Genomic DNA, 22,336 nt, shown 5'->3' with positions numbered 1-22,336 from the left:
AGCGTCTGCTAAATGACTAAATGTAAATGTACAACTCTTAACATTTAATTTGGGATTTTTTTTCTGATTCAAGCATTGTTAATGAACAACTATTACAAATTACCATGTTGAGTTACATTTGATTTCTGCAGTTTGAAAAATAAATGTTTTGAAATGTGAATGGAGAGCTGTGTGTTTTTTTAAGTAGGTATAGCTATTCTCAGTGTTCCTCAGATCACAGATTTAATTAAGTTAACTAAACTTAAATGGCTTAAGTAAATAGGACTTAAAATAAGTAAGGAATACTTTTAATATATTAGTAAATAAGAATTAAATTGCAATTAATTCAATGAAGTTAAGATTGCTTAATTGAATTAAGGCAACAAATTTACACAATGTAATTAAGTAAACTTAACAAATTACTTTTTACAGTGTACAGTCTAAATTCTGGGTATCTCTTGTTCTTTGAAACCACAATAATGGGGAAGACTGCTGTCTTGGCAATGGTCCAAAAGACAATCATTGACACCCTCCGCAAAGAGGGTAAGTCACAAAAGGTCATTACTGAAAGGGGTGGCTGGTCACAGAGGGCTGTATCAAAGCATATTAAATGCAAAGTTGACTGCAAGGAAGAATTTGGGTAGGAAAAGGTGCACAAGCAAGAGGGATGACCGCAAGCTTGAGAATACTGTCAAGCAAAGCCGATTCAAACACTTGTGAGAGCTTCACAAGTAGTGGACTGAAGCTGGAGTCAAATGTGCTCAAATGTCTTCCGGAAAAGGGCAACCAAGCCACTTCTGAAACAGAAACAACGTCAGAAGCATCTTACCTGGGCTGTGAAGAAAAAGAACTGGACTGTTGCTCAGTGGTCCAAAGTCCTCTTTTCAGATAAAAGTAAATTTTGCACTTCATTTAGAAATTAAGGTCTGGAGTCTGGAGGAAGAGTGGAGAGGCACAGAATCCAAGCTGCTTGAAGTTCAGTGAGAAGTTTCTAAAGTCAGTGATGATTTGGGCTGCCGTGATGTCTGCTGGTGTTGGTCCATTGTGTTTTATCAAGTCCAAAGTCAATGCAGCCATCTACCAGGAGATTTTGGAGCACTTTATGCTTCCATCTGCTGACAAGCTTCATGGAGATGCTGATTTCCTTTTCAAACAGGACTTTAGCACCTGCCCACAGTACCAAAACCACTTCCAAGTGGTTTGCTGACCATGATATTACTGTGCTTGATTGGCCAGCCAACATGCCTGACTACATGCCTTAATAGTGCCTCAGCAGTGCCATAGGCTGATCGCTTCCATGCCTCACCTCACTGATGCTGGAATTTGTGCTAAAGGAGCCCCGAACAAGTATTGAGTGCATAAATGAACATACTTTAAAGAACTTGAACTTTTCTGTTTTGCAAATCCTTTTTTTGATTGATTTTAGGAAATATTCTAATATTTTGAGATACTGGATTTTTGACTTTCATGAGCTGTAAGCTCTAATGCTCTAATTTTTTTTTTTTTTTTTTTGAGCCAAGGTTCATTGTTCATTTGCACCAACGCAGGTGAAACTGATTCACAATCACTTATGCTTCCTAACTGGACAGATTGATATCCCTGAAGTTTAACTGACAGCGTGTTATACGATTAAATGTTCCCTTAAATTTTATAACAGTATAACAATAATTACACTATTACTTGTATTACTTAAATTGTAACAATATCACACTATAATAAAATATTGTAATATTCATAAATATTAACAAGCATTTTAACATTAAAAGACTATACCTGAAATTTTAACTGGACTTTGAAAGCATGGCTGAATTTTGTGGACACTGTCGTTCTTCAGGACCTGGTCAAGCTGCGAGCGTTCAAAGAATGTTAAGACAACTTCTGACCTAGAAAACTGAGAAAACATCCTTTTAGTATGCAATTTAAGATAACACTTCCAGTAAACCATTCAGGAAGATGCTCAGGTAATTAAATTAAGGTGGAAAGAGGTAATAATAAATAACAAGAGATTCTTGTTTGTTGCACTCAAATACACAAGCCCTTTTCTTGCTGGTGTCATCAGTTAGATCTCTCACCTTCCAGGGCATGTTAATGGCATTCTTCAACAGTCGCTCCACTTCATTTAGCTTTGTCTCAATGTCTCTTGCTTCTTTAATCTTGACAAGCCCTGTGTGAGAGCACATACATATCAGCCTGTATCATCAGATCAGCATTCTGCCTCTCACCTCAAGATTTTATGTGTTGTATTGAGATTTGGCTCATTGACTAATTGGGTAACAGACCAATAACTATTTTACCATTTCTTTTATGAGCTTAGCAATCATTGTGCAGTCTAGACAAGGGTGCAGCGATATCACTTTCAGGCAACACCTAAAACAACTTTATTTGACCCCATATAACATGTAATGGACCATAGAAAAATCTTGCCTAGTTTAGTAAAAGGTTGGCTTAAATGTGGGCAAGTCTGATACAGGTTTGTGTTAACAATACTCAACCCATTATCTATCCATTCAAAGCAGTATTTACAAAAATGAAGAAATTTCTTCTAAATGACATAATTCACAGGAGTGGCATACAAAAGAGGATGTGCCAAATTACGTGGAAGGCCAGGCATTGTTTTATTCTATGAGGAGCAAAAACAAAGGCTGCTAATATGTTCACACAGCTGCTTATGTTTTTTTTGTTCACACACACACTGACAACAATGTGAAGCTCCAAACATAGGTTCGGAAGGAGCATTTAGTCCTGTCAATCATCAATCAGCACTCATGGTGCCATCCCAGCGACAATTCTTCCAGCGTTTGTCCTTGTCCTGTGCCATGAACAGTGTCCCAACCCGATAAACTCCAGCACTTCACCTCCGCAAAGACCCTCTTAATCTGGTTCCCCTTTCAGGTAGGCGTCCGCACACCCCCAGCCATTTCAGCTGCTACTCAAAATTCCAGATGATCCACTTTCATCCAGAAAATCTCCCATTCTAAAAATAGGAAAACGGACAGTCAAATGATTGAGGCACGTTTGCTGCCCCAAACATCAATTTCCTACGAAAACAAACAGAAATTCAGCTCCTTTCCTTATTCCCGTCAGGATGTTACTGTTCAGAATCAGAATCAGAATGAGCTTTATTGGCCAAGTATGTTTACACACACAAGGAATTTGTTGTAATGACAGAAGCTCCACAGTGCAACAGAAAGACAGCAACAGGACAGGACACAGCTAATAAAAGAATAATATACAAATATCCAAATAGGCAATGTACAAAGCAGCAAAAACACAATATATAATATAGACAACTATGTATGTACAGGTCAAGTATGTGCAAATTAATAAATGACAAAATAAAAATAAAATAAGCGAGTGTGGTGACTGGATAATGTATTATAGTTGTGTGTTCCACATTTATTGTTGAGTGTTCATGAGATGGATTGCCTGAGGGAAGAAACTGTTTCTGTGTCTGGTCGTTCTGGTGCTCAGAGCTCTGTAACGTCAACCAGACGGTAACAGTTCAAAGAGGAAGTGTGCTGGATGTGAGGGGTCCAGAGTGATTTTACCAGCCCTTTTGCTCACTCTGGATAAGTACAGCTCTTGGAGAGTGGGGAGGGTTGTACCAATGATTAGCTCAGCAGTCCGGACTACTCTCCGTAGTCTTCTGAGGTCAGATTTGGTAGCTGAGCTGAACCAGACAGTTATTGAAGTGCAGAGGATGGATTCAATGATGGTGGAGTAGAACTGTTTCAGTTAGTCCTGTGGCAGGTTGAACTTCCTTAGCTGGCGAAGAAAGTACAACCTCTGCTGGGCCTTTCTGACAATGGAGTTTATGTGAATATCCCACTTCAGGTCCTGGGAGATGGTGGTGCCCAGGAATCTGAATGACTCCACTGCAGTCACAGTGCTGTTCATGATGGTGAGTGGGGGGAGTCCAAAATCATCTCCACAGTTTTGAGCGTGTTAAGCTCCAGGTTGTTAAGATTGCACCAGACAGCCAGCTCCTTAACCTCCTGTCTGTAAGCAGACTCGTCACCGTCCTGGATGAGGCCGATCAGTGTGGTGTCATCTGCAAACTTCAGGAGCTTGACAGAGGGGTCTTTAGAGGTGCAGTCGTTGGCAGGCACGTGCAGAGGGGGGTGCGGTGGGTGCTTGAGCACCTGCCCCTTTTCACCTTGATGCCCAAAATGCCCTTTGGTCAAGGCAATTTTATTTAATTTTTTTTGTAATTAAACGTCCTTTTGTGAAGGCCTGCCCAATCTAACTATTAGTAAAATTAATTAATAATAGTTTAGCCGTAAATTAAATTATCCACATGATGACCTTTCACCTGACGATCTCATCTGGGACGATCCCACGTTCAGACACCTTTAGGATGCCTTCAATAACGTCCGCGGCTGCCGGTAAGTGGAGTTCTCAGTGGAGCGGTGTTATATTATTTAATTATTATTATTATTTTACGAGAACGGCGTGAAGAGATCATACACAGCTGTTGTTTATATTGCTGTGTGTAGCCTGTGGAAGCAAGGTTAGCTGCAGCAAGGGGCTACAATATTTTTGTTCAATGTTTTCCTAATGACAATTTTATGATTGGTTTATAAAGGCTACTACGAACACCCTTTTTCTATTTTTATCACAGAATAATTCAGGAAATATATTTTATAGTTTCTATACTAAATGATATGTCAATCAGTACTGCATTTTTCATATAGTTTATTACCTGATGATAAATCGAAAAACACACATAAACCATATATTTTCGCAATCGTGTGTTTGTCTTCACGTTTCATCAGGAAAAACGTTTCTGCTTTTTATTCAGCTCAGCTACAGCGGATAGCCGTGTGAGTTTGCCCATATTAGGGATTTCCTGCACGTCAAAAGTTTCTGCGTGAGAGCGCCCTCTGACTTCGAGTATGAATGAAACATGCACTGCACGAGAGTGTTCAGCTCTCCTGATATTCATATCTCCTCATTTTGGTTACGAATAAAAGGTCAGGTCATGTCTCTTTTAATTTAAATCTAGATTTAAATCTAGAAACCTCTATGTGAAAACACCTGCTCGAGCTTGAATAAAGTGCGGGGGACAAATTTACATTTTATTAAAGTTAATATTAAATATAAAAAATGCAGCTAACGTAGTTCTACACACAGCAATAAAAACAAAGGTGCTTGTTCTCTTTCGTTCTTGCTGTTTAATTAGGAGAAGTTTAAAGTGCGTCAAGGTGTCTTGTCTTTATGTTATCTAACTAAAAACTATTCACACTTTGAACTATTATTATTACAGTATTTATTTAAAAAACATTGAGTGCCTTAAAAATAATTATCACAACACTGGTAAAACAGGATTATACTGATTTTCTCGTCCTCCGAATTATACTTAATCAATCCTGTTTTTATTATCATTATCAAAAAATTAATAAATTCAGAACAGAATTAGAATATAATTCTATTTTAAATAAGACAGGAACAACAGTAGTGTTTACAACAGCAAAACCACCATACCCTGTAAACTCAATAACAACAACAACAACAATAATAATAATATCATTACAGAGTAATTAAGGTGCAAAAAATGTCTTTAACGTTTAAACTTAAAATGGCCTTTTCTGTTCTGTGTTTCTTTTTCAAACCTGCGTCATGGCATTTGCTGCTTTATCAATACAGAAGCATCCATTTTGATACACATATCAGCAAGGTGCACAGCCCTAAAAGCCGTGTTCCATGTGCCCCTTTTATACTTTGAGCACCTGCCCCTCCAAAGGTCTCTGCACGGCCCTGGTCGTTGGTATAGAGGGAGAAGTGCAGTGGGGAGAGTACGCAGCCCTGAGGAGCTCCGGTGCTGATGGTACGAGTGACATATTTGCTGATTTGAATTGTAGGTGTGGGGTAGAGGAGGGTTGCTGGAGGTGTTAATGGTTGTGTGGAGAGGTGTTCAGGGCAGGTGTGGGGTGATTTTTCAAAACGACAATAAAACTTGTTCAAGTCGTCTGCCAGGTGTTGATTCTCCACAGTGCTGGGGGATGGTGACTTGTAACTGGCGATATCCTTCAGAACAATGTCCCATTACATCCTGAAAGCATTTCTAATGATCTGATGCAGTACCCTGAAGATCTGAAGCAGTATTACTAAACGTATAATTTTACTAAATAAGAAACAAAATCTTTGTGAACGTGATGATCTGTCTCAGCATTGTGCACTCCTACTCTAAAGTGTATGCTAAATGATAGACTGTGCCATCACTGCGACATAATCGGATCCCGGAAGTTATTTCTTTAGACTAACAGCATGTCATGGCACTCTGTAAACATTATCCCAAGATCTACGCATCACTTTATATTGTGCAAAAGCTTGTTTGAAACGAGATCAACTGCTCTAAATATCGTCAAACGTGTTCCATTGAGTTCAGTCCTTATGTCAGCACTCCATAATATTGCAGACCTTTCTAAAGCAAATGGAAAAGTACAGAGGTGTCTGAGTACAGGGGTGCTTCCAGAAGTCATAGATCCTCTTCTGACTATTATTAATTCATCATTGTAATTAGGATATGTCCCCAAAACCTTCAAACTGGCTGTAATTAAGCCTCTCATTAAAAAACTACAACTTGACCCCAAAGGTCTAGTTAATTACAGACCAATCTCGAATCTCCCTTTTCTGTAAAAGATACTACTTCTTAGAGAAAAAGGTATCTGTGAGGATTTCCAGTCAGGATTTAGACCGTATCATAGTACTAAGACTGCTCTCATTAGAGTTACAAATGACCTGCTCTTATCATCTGATCGTGGTTGTATCTCTATTAGTGCTGCGTTCGACACCATCAACCACAACATTCTTTTGAATAGACTACAAAACTTTGTTGGCATTAGTGGAAGTTCATTAGCATGGTTCAAATCATACTCATCTGACCGACATCAATTCGTAGCAGTGAATGAAGAGGGATCATATTGATCACAAGTACAGTATGTATTACCTCAAGACTCAGTACTAGGGCCGGTACTTTTCACGCTTTGTTCACACATATTACCCTTGGGAGGTATCGCGGTGTTATACAACACGGTGTTAGCTTTCATTGTTACTCATGATACTCAGCTCTATATTTATTTGTGGCCCGGCGAAACATACCAATTTAAAAAACGGAATGCATAGTTGACATTGTAGCAAATTTTAGGTAATTTGTGAATTAGCCTAGATTTATAGTCTAAATAAAACAATTTGCAACTGTTACTATTATTACACTTGTATGCAAAACTTTGTATTATGCTTGTTATAGAGTGTGTGACGTCACATGCACTACTGCCGGTGGCAATAGACTACCACGGTTACGCAGTTGTCACGGCGACCGTCACAGCCCTAATCTACACTAATATTAGTCTGTTTCTTTCTTATTCCGAGGTCACCGTAGCCACCAGATCCAGTCTGTATCCAGATCAGATGGTGGATCAGGACCTAGCGATGGCCTCTACTGCAGGACAACTATATGAGACCCAGAGACAGATCCCCAGTGAAGACCTTGCCTTCTAGACAGCCATCGGGACAAGACCACAGGAACCAGATGAGTCCTCTGCACAATTTAACTTTGCTGCAGCATGGAACAACCTACTGGTTCGTCTGGCCAGAGGAGAACTGGCTCCTACTGAGTCTGGTTTCTCCCAAGGTTTTTTTCTCCATTCTGTCACTGATGGAGTTTTGGTTCCTTGCCACTGTCGCTTCTGGCTTGTTTAGTTGGGGACACTTAATTTCCAGCGATATCATCAACTTGATTGCACAGATACTATTTAAACTGAATTGAGCTGGATGATGGCATAACTGAATTCAATGATCGACTGCCTTTAACTGAAAATTGAGTGCTTACTATTGTCCTTTTGAATTATTGACACTCTGTTTTCCTATTTAATACTGTAAAGCTGCTTTGACACAATCTTTATTGTTAAAAGCGCTATATAAATAAAGGTGGCTTGACTTGACTATAGTTTTTGCTTTCAGCTATCTGTATGGTTCTCTAAACTTACCATTGTGAATAGAGATCGACCGATATATCGTTTTACCGATATTTTTCCCGATATTTAAGCATTTTTCCATAATCGGATATCGGTTTTGTAATATTGGATTCCCCGATAAACACCGCCATCTTGTGGACGTTTTGAGAATTGCACGCAGGATCGCAATTGCAGTGCGTCTGAGGGGAGACAAGACAACAACAACAACAACGGCGTGCAGGTACTTGATTTGCTGTAGTTAGTAAACTATTTAATATTATAGTCATTAATGCACAAATTAGATGTATTACATAAATGCATGATATATAGTTTATGCAACTTGGCTCTAAGAAATATGATAAATAAGATACTCTGTCAAGCCCTGTCCCTATAAAGATATAACTTTGCCTGAAATAACACAGCGCTTTTATTTCCAACATGCTCTAATTCATGGCTGAATTGAATTCTCTCTGTGGTCTATTAGTCTCGTGAAGTCGGAGTCACGTAGATAATCTGTCAAGTCCTCTCCCAATAAAGACGTAACTTTGCATGAATTAAAAATACAGCCATGAATGATTGCATGTTGGAAATAAAAGCATTGAATTTAATTCTATCTCTGTTGTCTATTTTGCTCATCATTAGTCTCGTGAAGCCGCTTTTATATTGCAGTTCACTCAGCGGTTGATGCTCAAGAAATGCTAAGCACGGCCACCGCATGTAACTTTTAACAAGATTCACTTTTTTGAAGCACCCTAAATTGTATTAACACTTACTATATAACCATTATTTCGTTTATAAACATCTAAATTAATACAACTCTATGGAAATTCTCTGCAGTCGATCGCAGTTTGAGTAGCCTATAGTTCTGTGTAAATGCATAGATAAACCGCGCTGTCAGCAGCATAATTTAGAGCATGCCAGTTGAGAAATGCAATAAAATACAATGCTTGTTATATTCCAATATTCCAGAGAATATTATTCCGTGAATTAACATTATCCAGTGAATTATTCTTCACACTTTAGCCTATTAAACAGCTTATAAACCTACTAAAACTGTAGTTAAAAATGAAGTTCATATGACTCCTGTCCTTTATTTATTTTCTCCATTTGAAAACATTAGACATTCTACGTTTATTTTGCTTACTGCTAATATTAGTGTTGGTGCTAAAGCTTTTTATAAATAAAATGTTTTTTATTGTTGTAATACGAAGATTAAATTTAACATGACAGGGCTCTAGACTGCAACCAAAATGGTAATTTTTTGCGAGTTAAAATTTGACGTGGTCGCATTTGTACGAGTGCATGGTCTGCGCTGCTCCAAAGCGTCTGCTTCATATAGCGCGCGCTGCCAGCCGCAGCACATTATAGCAGGAGTCAGATTTCACTGATCACGTGAAGAGAGGTGCTTTCAGCGCGAGCGTTTCGTGGGTAGAGCCTGGTTTATACTCGCCGCGTCAGCACGAGCGCGAAGGTGCGCGTCACGGACGGAGCGCAACAGAGGATTTTGTTTTCAAACTAAAGTAAAAGACCGCTTCTTAAACCAGAGAAGGTGAACATGCTGGTATTCTTGTAGAAAAAACATGCAAGTCCTGTCAGCGACAGCCAGTTTAGTTTTACTTTTCTTTTTGTTTTCGTTTTGAGAAGCTTGTTATCTTTGCTGTTTACCTCACGTTACGCTATGGAGGCTTTCCTTAATTTAAAAAAATATATATTCATATTTATTTGCTTCCTCAGAGTTTGCTAAACATTATGTAATTTATTAGACGTATATAATACAGCATGTGATGTGTCCTGTGCCATGCCTCGTCTTATTCGTTTTTGTTAATAAATGTTATGTAAGCTAGTTTGTCATTGTCAATGTACTGTTTTATTGTTGTTGTGCTTTTTAATTAAGAATAACAATGAATCCATCTTTTGTTTTAGACTTAAAAAATGAAAGATGTATAGATATAAACAAAACAGACAATTTTCTTTTCTTGTAAAATGTGACACCAAGATCGCAAATTTGAAAGTGAAAGCGCACGAAAAAAAGGAAATCCTGTTCACAAAATTTAAATCACAAATAATACTGATGAAAAAGAACGAGTTGAATGTTGAACACTTTCGTTACCATATAACTATAAACTATGATAAAAGTTCATCAGCATGCATTGATTAATCAAATGTTCAAATGTGCAAAAACAAAAAACTAATTGCAACCAAATTATGTGCTCGTGCGACCAACTGAGAAAGTTAGTCGCAAAAGTGAGATCAGTGGGAAGAATGAGTCTAGAGCCCTGCATGAAAGACTGCTAATTCTCAAAACATTTTTTGTTAAGATGACTGAAAGGAGGAAAAACGTCTCGGTTACGTACGTAACCCTCGTTCCCTGATGGAGGGAACGGAGACGTTATGTCGTGACGACATTAGGGGATTTACTTGGAAGCCCCAATCATCTCTGACTTAAGAGAAAACGCCAATGAATATTGGCTAGTGGATTTTGCATACCTGAGCCACTCCCCGTGCATACGGGTATAAAAGGGCGACAGGTGCATCCACTCATCAGGTTTTCCGCTGAGGAGCCGAGAACGTGTCCCTGGCAACCAGCGATGGTTCAAGATTGTGGCATGGGGACATAACGTCTCCGTTCCCTCCATCAGGGAACGAGGGTTACGTACGTAACCGAGACGTTCCCTATCTGTCGGTCACTACGAGTTATGTCGTGACGACATTAGGGGTCTATGGAAAGCGCCACAACCTGAACCCCGTCACGACCTTGTGGCATGCAGATGTTGACAAGCTAGCGCGTGACAGACAAATGCCATGCGAAGGTCGCAACCTTCCCGTCGCCCCAGCGCAAATTCGCTAACCTTGGCGCCCGCAGGGACCGCTGAGTACATTGCTGCTGGAGATAGCCAAGCCGCTGTTCCTTTCCCCAAGAAGTCGGAAGGGATTTCGACCTTCTATGAAAGACCGCTTCAAGTCTTTCCTATTTGTTGTTACAGCTTGGCAGTAACGATGGGGAAGCGAGCCTTCCGGAGAAGGGCGCTACGGAGGCCACATCCTGCCCGAAGGGAGGTAACATGTGGAGACGCTGGTATGGACTGGCCCAGGCCTGGGGCAGTGCTACATACGCCTGGACCCTGGGGCAGATCCTACCTAGGAGTAGGGAGGAGGGCTGCCAGCAGGGTCTGACAGAGCTCTGTCAAAGGGAAGACACGGGTTTACCGTGAGGATCACCCGAAGGGAATCAGGCCACACGGGCACCTAGCCGAGTACAGGGGCTGACCGGAGACCCGGGCAAGCTAACACCGGTACTGGGCCTGGCGTCAGACTGCTCCGCCCGGTCTGACTGCCGGGGGTGCTGGAGGACTCCCCCAGGGTTTGCCGTTGGGAACTAACTGGAGGAGAGAAACAGGTGCTCATATCCCCGGGTAAGGGGGAATGGCGCAGCAAGCGTGACACCGGCCAACTCTTCCCGCCACTTACCTGTTACCCAACACACGGGGAGAGACTGGCTCAACGCGGAGACTGTAAAATCTCGCGAAGGTGTTCGGTGTCGCCCACCCCACAGCTCTACAGATGTCTGCCAAAGAGGTGCCGTGCGCCAACGCATAGGAGGAGGCAACACTCCGTGTAGAGTGAGCCCTCACCCCAAGGGGGCACGGCTCGCCTTGGGATTGGTACACCAAGGCGATGGCATCCACTATCCAGTGGGCCAACCTCTGCTTGGAGACAGCCTTCCCTTTCTGCTGACCCCTGTGGCAGACAAAGAGCTGCTCAGAGCTTCTGAAGCTCCGGGTGCGGTCCACGTATATGCGCAGCGCTCTTACGGGACACAGGAACGCCAAGGCTGGGTCTGCCTCCTCCGAGGGCAGTGCTTGCAGGTTCACCACCTGATCGCGGAAGGGCGTGGTGGGAACCTTAGGCACGTATCCAGGCCGGGGTCTCAGGACAACGTGAGAGTAGGCCGGCCCGAACACAAGGCACTCTTCGCTTACCGAAAATGCTTGGAGGTCCCCGACCCTCTTGATGGAAGTGAGCGCGGTCAGGAGCGCTGTGCTCGACAGGAATTTCAGCTCGACTGAGTCCAGCGGCTCAAAGGGACCCCTCTGAAGTCCAGCCAGGATGATAGAGAGGTCCCAGGAGGGCATCAGGGGTGACCTAGGGGGATTCAACCTCCTGGCACCCCTCAGGAACCTCACGATGAGATCATGCTTTCCCAGGGACCGGCCGTCCACTGCATCGTGATGGGCTGCGATAGCAGCCACATACACTTTCAAGGTGGAGTGTGACAGCCTACGCTCCCACCTTTCTTGCAGGAAAGAAAGCACTACTCCAATCGTGCATCTTCGGGGGTCTTCCCGGCGAGAAGAACACCAGTTCGCGAACAGACTCCAATTCAGTGCATAGGCTTGCCTTGTTGAAGGAGCTCTAGCCTGAGTGATAGTGTCTACCACGCCTGTGGTAGACCACTTAAGTCTGCCGCGTCCCGTCCAGGAGCCACACATGGAGGTTCCACAGATCTGGACGCGGGTGCCATATGGTGCCGAGCCCCTGAGAGAGAAGTTCCTTCCTCAGAGGGATACGCCAGGGAGGGGCTGTCACGAGGAGAATGAGTTCGGGAAGCCAGGTCCGGGTGGGCCAATAAGGCGCAACCAGCAGGACCTGCTCCTCGTCCTCCCTGACCTTGCACAGTGTCTGTGCGAGCAGGCTCACTGGGGGAAATGCATACTTGCGCAGAGCCCGAGGCCAGCTGTGTGCCAGTGCGTCCGTGCCGAGGGGGCCTCGGCCAGGGAGAAGTACAGCTGGCAGTGGGAGGACACGCGGGAAGCAAACAGGTCTACCTGAGCATCCCTGAATCGAATCCAAATCAGCCGGATCGTCTCGGGATGGAGTCGCCATTCTCCAGGGAACGTGAGCTGTCGTGAGAGCGCGTCAGCTGCACAATTGAGCTCCCCCGGGATGTGAACGGCATGCAGCGATTTGAGCTGTGACTGACTCCAGAGGAGGAGATGGCGGGCGAGCTGTGACATGCGGCGTGATCGTAGACCTCCCTGACGGTTGATGTACGACACAGCTGCAGTGTTGTCCGTACGGACCAACACGTGCTGGCCCAACAGCAGTGGCCGGAACTGCTTTAGGGCCAAATGCACTGCCAGCAGCTCTAGGCAGTTGATGTGCCAAAGCAGTCGAGGCCCTGTCCAGAGCCCCGAAGCTGCCTGCCCGTTGCATGTAGCGCCCCAGCCCGTGCTGGAGGCATCTGTTGTGACAACAACATGCCGGGACACTTGTCCTAAGGGCACCCCGGCCCGTAGAAACGCAAGGTCCGACCAGGGGCTGAAAGAGCGAGACACGATTGCGTGATGGTCACACGACGTGTCCCGCGGCGCCATGCCCATCTCGGGACCTGTGAGTGTAACCAGTGCTGAAGTGGTCTCACATGAAACAACCCGAGTGGCGTGACTGCGGCTACGGGTGCCATATGCCCCAGGAGCTGCTGAAACTGTTTCAACGGAACCACTGTCCTGCCTCTGAAGGAACTCAGGCAGTTCAGCACTGATTGGGCGCGCTCGTCCGTGAGACGTGCCGTCATACTCACGGAGTCTAACTCCATACCGAGAAAAGAGATTCTCTGCACAGGGGAGAGCTTGCTCTTTTCCCAGTTGACCCGAAGCCCCAACTGGCTGAGGTGCCGGAGCACCAGGTCCCTGTGACCACACAACTGTTCTCGCGACCGGGCCAGGATGAGCCAATCGTCCTGACGCCCACTTCCCGTAACGGGGCAAGGGCGCCCTCCGCCACCTTTGTGAAGGCACGGGGGGACAGGGAGAGCCCAAAGGGGAGGACCCTGTACTGCCATGCCCGCCCCTCGAACGCGAACCGTAGGAACGGCCTGTGTCGAGGGAGAATCGAGACATGAAAGTAAGCGTCCTTCAGGTCGATCGCTGCAAACCAATCCGCGGACTGCACGCTTTTGACGATGCGCTTCTGCGTCAACATCTTGAAGGGGAGCTTGTGTAGGGCCCGATTCAAGACTCGCAGATCCAGGATTGGCCGAAGGCCACCGCCTTTCTTGGGCACGATGAAGTAGGGGCTGTAAACCCCTGCCTCATCTCGGCTGGAGGGACCGGCTCGATTGTGCCCCTTGCCAGAAGGGCAGCAATCTCCTCGTGCAAGACAGGTGCATCTCGGACTGCCACCGAAGTCTCAAAGAGGCCACTGAACCTGGGAGGCCGCCTGGCGAACTGAATCGCATAGCCGAGTCGAACTGTGCGAATGAGCCAGCGAGACGGGCTGGGAAGCGCAAGCCACGGCCCCAGATACCGTACAAGTGGCACCAAAGGCACAATCGACGTGCCCGCAGTGGTGCAGCGAGGGGGAGTAAGGCTGGATGGAACAGAAGGCGGTGCATTCTGACTCATCCCCACAAAACTCCCTAAGTCCCCGGGGGGACTGGCTAGAGGTGCGCGGGGAGGCACCGCGTCCCCAGACCGCACTCTCTTGGCCACTGGCAAGATGGGTCGTGGGCGAGAGTAAGGAGGCAGCGCGTCGCACACTGTCAGCCCGCAGACCTGAGAACCCGGAGGGAAGGGAAATTGCTCTTTTATGAAAATGTGGGTACCGCGGCCAGGGAATGAATGATTCTCCCCCAGTGGGCGGAACAGAATGAATGATTCTCCCCCAGCCCTCCTTCGAGGGAAGGAGCGCCATCTCCTGAGATAGAGCAGCTTTCCACATCTCCGGGTTGCCCGTGTCAGGGCCGTTTTATCGCCTCCTTGGACGATATCGGGCCAGCTGAAACACGGGGGGCTCCCTGTTCCTGCAAGAGGCTCGACGCCCCAGCACAAGGCGGAGCAGCTCAGGGGAACACAGGAGGGCGCCCACGGCGGCCAGCAGACTGGGGTTGCCCTGCAGCGGAGCGATGCATCACGCCGGGGCAAGATGTGCTGGACGCCTCAGTCTGCTGCAGTACTGCCGAGAACTGCTGGCACAGCTCCCGACAGTGTCGCCGAACAGTCCGGCCTGGGAGATGAGAGCATTGAGAAAGTGCACTTTGTCGATTTCGTCCCTCTCCCCAGGCTGAACCCTGCGGCACTCTTGGACCACAAGAGTGTGGACATCGCCTTCCCGAGGGACTGCGCCGTGACTTCCGTTGCCCATAGGGCAAGGTCAGTCGCTGAGCACAGCTCCTGCGTCAACCTCGGGTTGGTACTACCCTCGTGCATTTAATGCCTTGGCTTGTGTACTCGCAGGATAGCCGTGGCATGCAGGGCAGAGGCTGGCCCGCAGCACTGTAAGCCTTGGCGGCAAGCGCGGCCGTGAACTTACAGGCTTTGGCCGGGAGACACGGACGATTCCTCCAAGTTTCACGGGCAACAGTGCACTGCGACCGCTCTCTTCACCTGGGGAATGTCAGCGTCACCCTTAGCCGCCCCGCCATCGAGGGTAGCGAGGACGGAGGAGGCAGACGCGCCGCTTCTGGCCGTAAAAAGGGCCATCCACGACTCCATCAGCTCCTCGTGCACTTCCGGGAAGAAAAGAGCCAAGGCAGGGCGTGGTCGCGAGCCACAGCCCATGCCGAGGAGCCAATCACCTCACCGCGAGGGCTCGGGACTGAGAGGTGTGCACGCCTCCAGCCCGATCTCGCGGCGGCCCGGGAAAGCACGGCCGTCAACTCTGGGCCCGAGGGGGCAGCTGCGCCAAACCTTCATCCTCAGAGGACGATTGCCCATCCCCCGATGCCGCGATCGACATCTAATCCTCTATCGGCGCGCCGAACGAAAATGCTGGGCACGCCGTAAGACGGCACAGCAGATTCATCGGGGAGCCGCACAGAACAGCTGCTGCAGGAGGAGTGAAAGGTCCGTGGGGACTGGCCCGGCGGAAGGCTCTCACTGTAATCCTCAGATCGCCCAGAGCACTAGCCGATGGTTCTCTGCTCGGCAGAGAAGCCAGCGCGGGTAGTGACAGAGGGAGCCCCTCCCATCCCCGTGAGGAGAGAGAGGCGCGATCGCAGCGCTGCTATGGTTACACGCTCAATGAACGCGTAAACCATCCACGAACGCAGCTTCAGCATGCTGGAGCCCCAGACACTGAAGACAACGATCGTGGCTGTCGACGGAGGACAGGAAACGATCGCAACCAAGAGGACACGGCCGGAACAGCGTCTTTAAAAAGACGTGAACCGACCATGATTTGCTCTTTTAGGAAATTTGCTCTTTCAGTTGAAGTGCCCAGGGGAATCGCTGCAGACAGGACACCGCTGTTCGCACCGTGACGCCAACCAGAACAGCTTCCAGACAGATGATGAATGGCTTTGTGGAGATCAGCACGTTCATCCACTCGGCTCCGAAGCAAAAATCTGATAAGTGGATGAACCTGTCGCCCTTTTATACCCGTATGCACGGGGAGTGGCTCAGGTATGCAAAATCCACTAGCCAATATTCATTGGCATTTTTTTTTTTTTTTTTTTTTTACCTTTATTTAACTAGGAAAGTCACATTGAGGTTAAAACCTCTTTTACAAGTGAGACCTAGTCAAGACAAGGTCAGATAGCAGGATTCTAAACCAACATCATCAATGAATACAACAAAGAATACAGTAGCATAAGCATTTAGGTATTACCTAATACCCTGTATAATACTGTTCACAAAAACGACATTAATAAGATCGTGTTGATAATGAATTTAAGTGGAAGTAGAATTATCAAAACATCTACACTTAGCAATGACCAATTATTTTATTCTATGTTTAAAATCATTTAAAGAGATGAGGGATTGTAGTTTAAGTTTAGTCTGCACATCATTCCAGGACCAGGGACCATAATAGAACAGACTTAGCTTTCCAGCCTCTGATCTAATAGCCGGCACTTTAAACTGTAACCATTTTTGTGACCTGAGATTATAGGAATTTTGAAATGATAAAAATTTCCTATATAGATATTTTGGAAGTTTTCCTAAAATAACTTTATAAATTAAAATATACCAATGTTCAAGCCTGCGCAAATGCAGAGATGACAATCCTACCAAACTGTAAAGTAAACAATGATGTGTCCTAAAACTAGAGTTTGTGATATATCTGAGAGCAGAGTGATAAAGGGGGTCAAGTTTGGACAAGGTGGACAGAGAGGCAAATCTGTAAATATTATCCCCATAATCAATCTGTGACAGAAAAAGGCTAACAACTAAACGTTTTCTTGAAACCAAAGAAAAACAGGACTTTAGTCTATACAGAAAACCCAATGTGAATTTTTATTTCTTTACAAGGAAACCAACATGATATTTGAAATTTAGGTTTTTATCCATCCAAAAACCCAAATATTTGTAATTATCTACAGACTGGATACAAATTCCATCTAATGACTTGATGGAGAAGGATGATAGTTTTGTTCGCCCATTTTGAAAAACCATAACTTTAGTTTTATGTGGGTTTAGCAACAGCTTCAAATCTAATAGGGCATATTGCAGGATATTGAAATCTGCCTGCAGATTTGAAAAAGCTAATTTAGCTGTGGGGGCACAAGAATACAGAATTGTATCATCTACATAGAGGTGATATTTACAAAAATTAAAATTATCACAAACATTATTAATATAAACTAGGAAAAGCAAAGGACCCAAAACAGAACCCTGTGGAACACCCTTAGTTACAAGGACTGGATTTGACAGGTCATTGCCATTTTTGACCATTTGTGAACGATTGGTCAAATAGCTATGAAACCATTTGACCGCGTTACATCCAATACCAGCTCTCAGCAGGGTATTAACCAATAATGAATGGTCCACAGTATCAAACGCCTTTGTGAGGTCTATGAACAGAGAAACACAGCTAAGTTTACTATCCATAGCCTCTTTGATATCATCCATAACTTTTAAAGTGGCGGATATTGTACTATGCCCCGACCGGAACCCAGATTGCATTTCATTTAAAATATTATGTGAGTGTAAGTATGATTTAAGTTGAGTAGCAACTAAAGATTCCAATATTTTAGAAAGAACAGGAAGATTAGAGATGGGTCGAAAATTATTCATATCAAATCGATCACCAGATTTGAACAGGGGAGTAATGTAGGCTTGCTTCCAGATTGTTGGGATCTGATTACAACTTAATGACATGTTAAAAATATGAGTAATAGGCTCAGCTATAACCGGTGCAGCCACCTTTAACAAAAAGGGATCTAGACCATCAGGTCCAGGCGCCTTTTTAGGGTCAATAGAATTTAGTGATTTCATAACATCTTGAACTTGTAGGGCTTCAAAATCAAATGATAACTCAGAAATAGAAAATGTACTAGGTGGCAAAAAATTATGATGAAGCATCCCTTGAATTTGATGGAAACTGCTGGTCAAATAAATGACCTGCCTTCTCAAAGTGTACATTAAAAGCATTTAAAATGTCACTTTTATCTGTGATGGTTACATTTCCAATATTCAATTTCTGGGGAAAATCTGAAATCTTTTTGTTCTGCAATACTTTGATTGCTTTCCAGAATTTAAAAGGATTGTTAAAATTATCAGAAGTTACATTAAGATAATAGTTTGATTTAGAGGCCCGAATGGCTGAGGTACATTTATTTCTCAAAGTTCTAAAACGCTGCCAATCTACATTACTGCTGGACCTCCTTGCAAGGGACCACTGTTTATTTCTTAATTGAATTAACTGGGCTAGTTCTTGAGTAAACCAAGGATTATCCCTATTTTTTATTCTATGCTTTTTAAAAGGAGCATGTTTATTGGCAATCAATAGAAACTGTTGCTGAAAAAAATCAACAGCTTCATCAACAGTAGGAATCAATACAACATGGTTCCAGTTCAGTCTTGCCAAGTCAGATAAAAATGCCTGCTCTGAAAAATGTTTAAAATAGCGTCTAGAAACAGTAAGGCCCTTAAGTCAGAGATGATTGGGGCTTCCAAGTAAATCCCCTAATGTCGTCACGACATAACTCGTAGTGACAGACAGATAGGGAACCAAAGTGAAGTATGGACTTACTTCACGCAGTCATTTATTTACTTTATAACAGTAAATAAATATTGGTTCTGCATATCGGTTATCGGGCACATAAACATGCAAATAATTGGTATCAGTATCGGTTATAAAAAATCAGTTTCGGTCGATCACTAATTGTGAATACAAATTTTTCCCGTCGCCAATTCTAATTTAGTTGGTCATCAGATGCTTCTGTATAAATTGGTTATTCATCATAGCTACTTACATTTACATTTACATTTAGTAATTTAGCAAACGCTTTTATCCAAAGCGACTTACTAATGAGGACAATAGAAGCAATGAAAACCAACAAAAGAGCAACAATATGCAAGCGCTATGAGCAAGGTTTTTTTTGTGTGTTTTTGTTTTTTAAGAAAACAAGTAGATGGAATAGAAAAAAAGAAAGCTAGTGTTAGAGGGTCAGAAAGATACAAAAAGAAGACTAATAGATACAAAGAAGACAGATGGATAAAATAGAGAGTGCTTGAGTTAGAGGGTCAAATAAAGATGGAAGAGATGTGTTTGTGTCTTCATCCAGCAAGAAATGTCTGTTAGACATGCTGAGATGTGAGCAGCTATCGTCGGATCATCAAGATGGAATGAGAGGTAGAGTGTCATCAGCATAGCAGTGATATGAAAAGCCATGTTTCTGAATGACAGAACCAAGCGATGCCATGTAGACAGATAATAGAAGTGGTCCAAGAACTGAGCCCTGAGGCACCCCAGTAGCTAGATGTTGCGACTTGGATACCTCACCACTCCAAGATACCTTGAAGGACCTATTTGAGAGGTAAGACTCAAACCACTGGAGTGCGGTTCCTGAGATGCCCTGTCCCAATAGGGTTGACAGGAGGATCTGGTGGTTGACCGTATCAAAAGCAGAAGACAGATCCAGCAAGATAAGTAATGAAGACTTGGAAGCCACTCTTGCAAGTCTTAGGGCTTCAACAACTGAGAGCAAGGCAGTTTCGGTCGAGTGTCCAGATTGGTTGCTGTCCAGGAGGTTGCTCTGTATGAGAAAGACAGAGACTTGTTTGAACACAACTCATTCAAGTGTTTTGCAATGAAAGGTAGAGTATAAACCGGTCTGTACTTCCCTAAAATAGTTGGGTTAAGAGTGGGTTTCTTAAGAAGTTGGGTTATACGAGCCTGTTTAAATGCTGAGGGAAAAACTCCACTGTGAAGGGATGTGTTAACGATGTGAGTAAGTGTAGGTACAACTGCAGGAGAAATGGCTTGAAGGAGATTAGATGGAATAAGATCAAGCGGACTAGTAGGATGACTGGAATGGATGAGTTTAGAAACTTCTGCCTCAGAGAGTGGAGAGAAGGATGTGAACGATTGTATGTTTGTTGGTAAGATGTGTTTGACAGTTTGTGATAAGGAGAATTGTGCCGTGAGGCTTGTAATTTTATTAATGAAGAATGTGGCAAAGTCGTCAGCTGTTAGAGTTGATAAAGGAGGGGGAGGACAAAGGAGAGAGGAAAATTGTTAATATTGTAGTGATAATATGTCCTTTTAGCAGTGGAGACATTAGCAGAGAAGTCAGAGAGGAGTGATTGATATAAATTAAGATCAGTAGGATTTTGTGATTTGCACCATACCCTTTCTGCAGCCCTGAGCTTAGAACGATGTTCACGGAGAACATCAGATAGCCAAGGGGCAGAAGGGGTGGTACGGGCTGGCCTGGAAAACAAGGGGCAGAAAGTGTCTAAACAAGACGTCAGAGTGGAGCAGAACGTATCAGTAGCGCTGTTAGCATCAAGAGATGATAACTGTTTAGGGGGAGGTAGCGAAGATGAAACTATGAGCATAGGTGTCAGCAGATAGACACAGGACACAGAGGTAAGTGCAATACAAACAACTGGTTCATTGAAAAGCAGCAGAGGGGAATAGAGATGAGCAGTAAGTCCGGGTAAGCAGGCGGGGAATGGGTAAGTCTCTTGGGGCTTATCTGAGTGTTAATGTCCTTGTTTCCTTATCAAGGGGATCCAGAGGAAACAGCGGAGCGTGGAGACGGTGGAGCACAGGAGCGATGGAGAACGGGGATAGGAACAGAGGAGCAACTGGTAGGTAGACAAAAGGTAAGCCGGTCAGGTTAGTCAACATAGAATGTTTGAGACCAGACAGTGAGGGAACGGGAGGAGTGCAGGGATATAGTGCTGCTGATTAGTGCTGACAGGTGGCGGTGATCAGAAATCAGGGGATTGGGATCTGGTGAGTGTCGTTGGTGGAGACTGCAGTGACTGTGGTGACTCTCTGACAATTGATAGTTTTCAGTCACGTGACCGGCTCGAAGACTTGGAGGGCAAAACATCCATAGAACTGCTGCACAAGCGTGTCAATTTTTCATCTGTTTCATCAACTTAAAAGTGCCTTAATATATTTAAAACATTAATATTAAAAGATCAAATTCAGTAATCACCACATTAATAATGCACAGTTTACACAGGCAAACAAATGAGGCCGGGAACATGAATGCAATTCGCTTAACCAATCAGGCAGTCGTGGCCTAATGGATAGAGAGTCGGACTTGTAACCCAAAGATCGTGGGTTCGAGTCTCAGGTCTGGCAGGGATTGTAGGTGGGGGGAGTGAATAACCAACACTCTCTCCACCCTCAATACCACGACTGAGATGAGACCCTTGAGCAAGGCACCAAACCCCCAACTGCTCCCCGGGCGCCGCAACAATGGCTGCCCACTGCTCCGGGTGTATGTTCACTACTGTGTGTACACTTGGATGGGTTAAATGCAGAGCACAAATTCCGAGTATGGGTCACCATACTTGGCCACACACCACTTCCCTTTCCCCTTAATGGTTCAGTGTTTTCCTTCTAATGGTTTTCTACAGGAAGCCATTTAATGTAAAACTTTGCACATTGCGTTTATATTCTGGCTTCATCTTCTTGCCTGCACAAAATATACATCATCAATAAGGTGTCCACTGAATCTCGCCTTTTAATATCTGTGTTTTACTACATTATTACTTGATGCAATCTGCGTCAAAATAGCTGGCGGTCAGTGTAGCAAAGCTGCATTTTGCCCTCCAGGTGGGCATTCCTACAAGGGTGTGACATCACGCGAAAACTATCAGTAGGTTACACCGAAAAGTGACACGTGGAAGGGTATGTGTTGTGTCAGGAATCATGTTGAATTACTTCTTGTGGCAGATTTCTTCAAATTATGTTTATGACATACATTTTTGTGTTAATTATATTAAACCACTGTATGACATCACCATTGCTTTGTGCAATAAATTATTTAAGGAAAATAATATAAAATAATTATAATTAATGTAATGTAATTTCTTCCAATACGACAATATATTGCTTCAACTAATGCAGATCAAGTTCTGTTGAACTAATGCTGTTCCTCAGTTGGCTAATCTGGTCTTCTGCTTGCATTATAATTAAAACAGAATTTATAGCAGGAT

At 44.2% G+C, this 22,336-nt stretch overlaps 1 protein-coding gene across 1 annotated transcript in view; it reads right to left on the bottom strand.

The window, feature by feature from the left end:
- The window catches only part of LOC306863588 (PX domain-containing protein 1-like), a 47,072-nt gene that overhangs the window by 18,743 nt on the left and 5,993 nt on the right, over positions 1–22,336 (bottom strand). Inside the window, exons 2-3 of the mRNA XM_079407011.1 lie at positions 2,052–2,143; positions 1,753–1,870 (exon numbers count right to left, since the gene is read on the bottom strand). Of these exons, the coding sequence (XP_079263137.1) occupies positions 1,753–1,870; positions 2,052–2,143 (210 nt within the window). The remainder of the gene's footprint in view (positions 1–1,752; positions 1,871–2,051; positions 2,144–22,336) is intronic.

The sequence above is a fragment of the Barbus barbus genome (genome assembly GCF_936440315.1).
Source record: "Barbus barbus genome assembly, chromosome: 44".
Lineage (NCBI taxonomy): Eukaryota > Metazoa > Chordata > Actinopteri > Cypriniformes > Cyprinidae > Barbus > Barbus barbus.
This window is presented reverse-complemented; position numbering and strand designations above follow the sequence as displayed.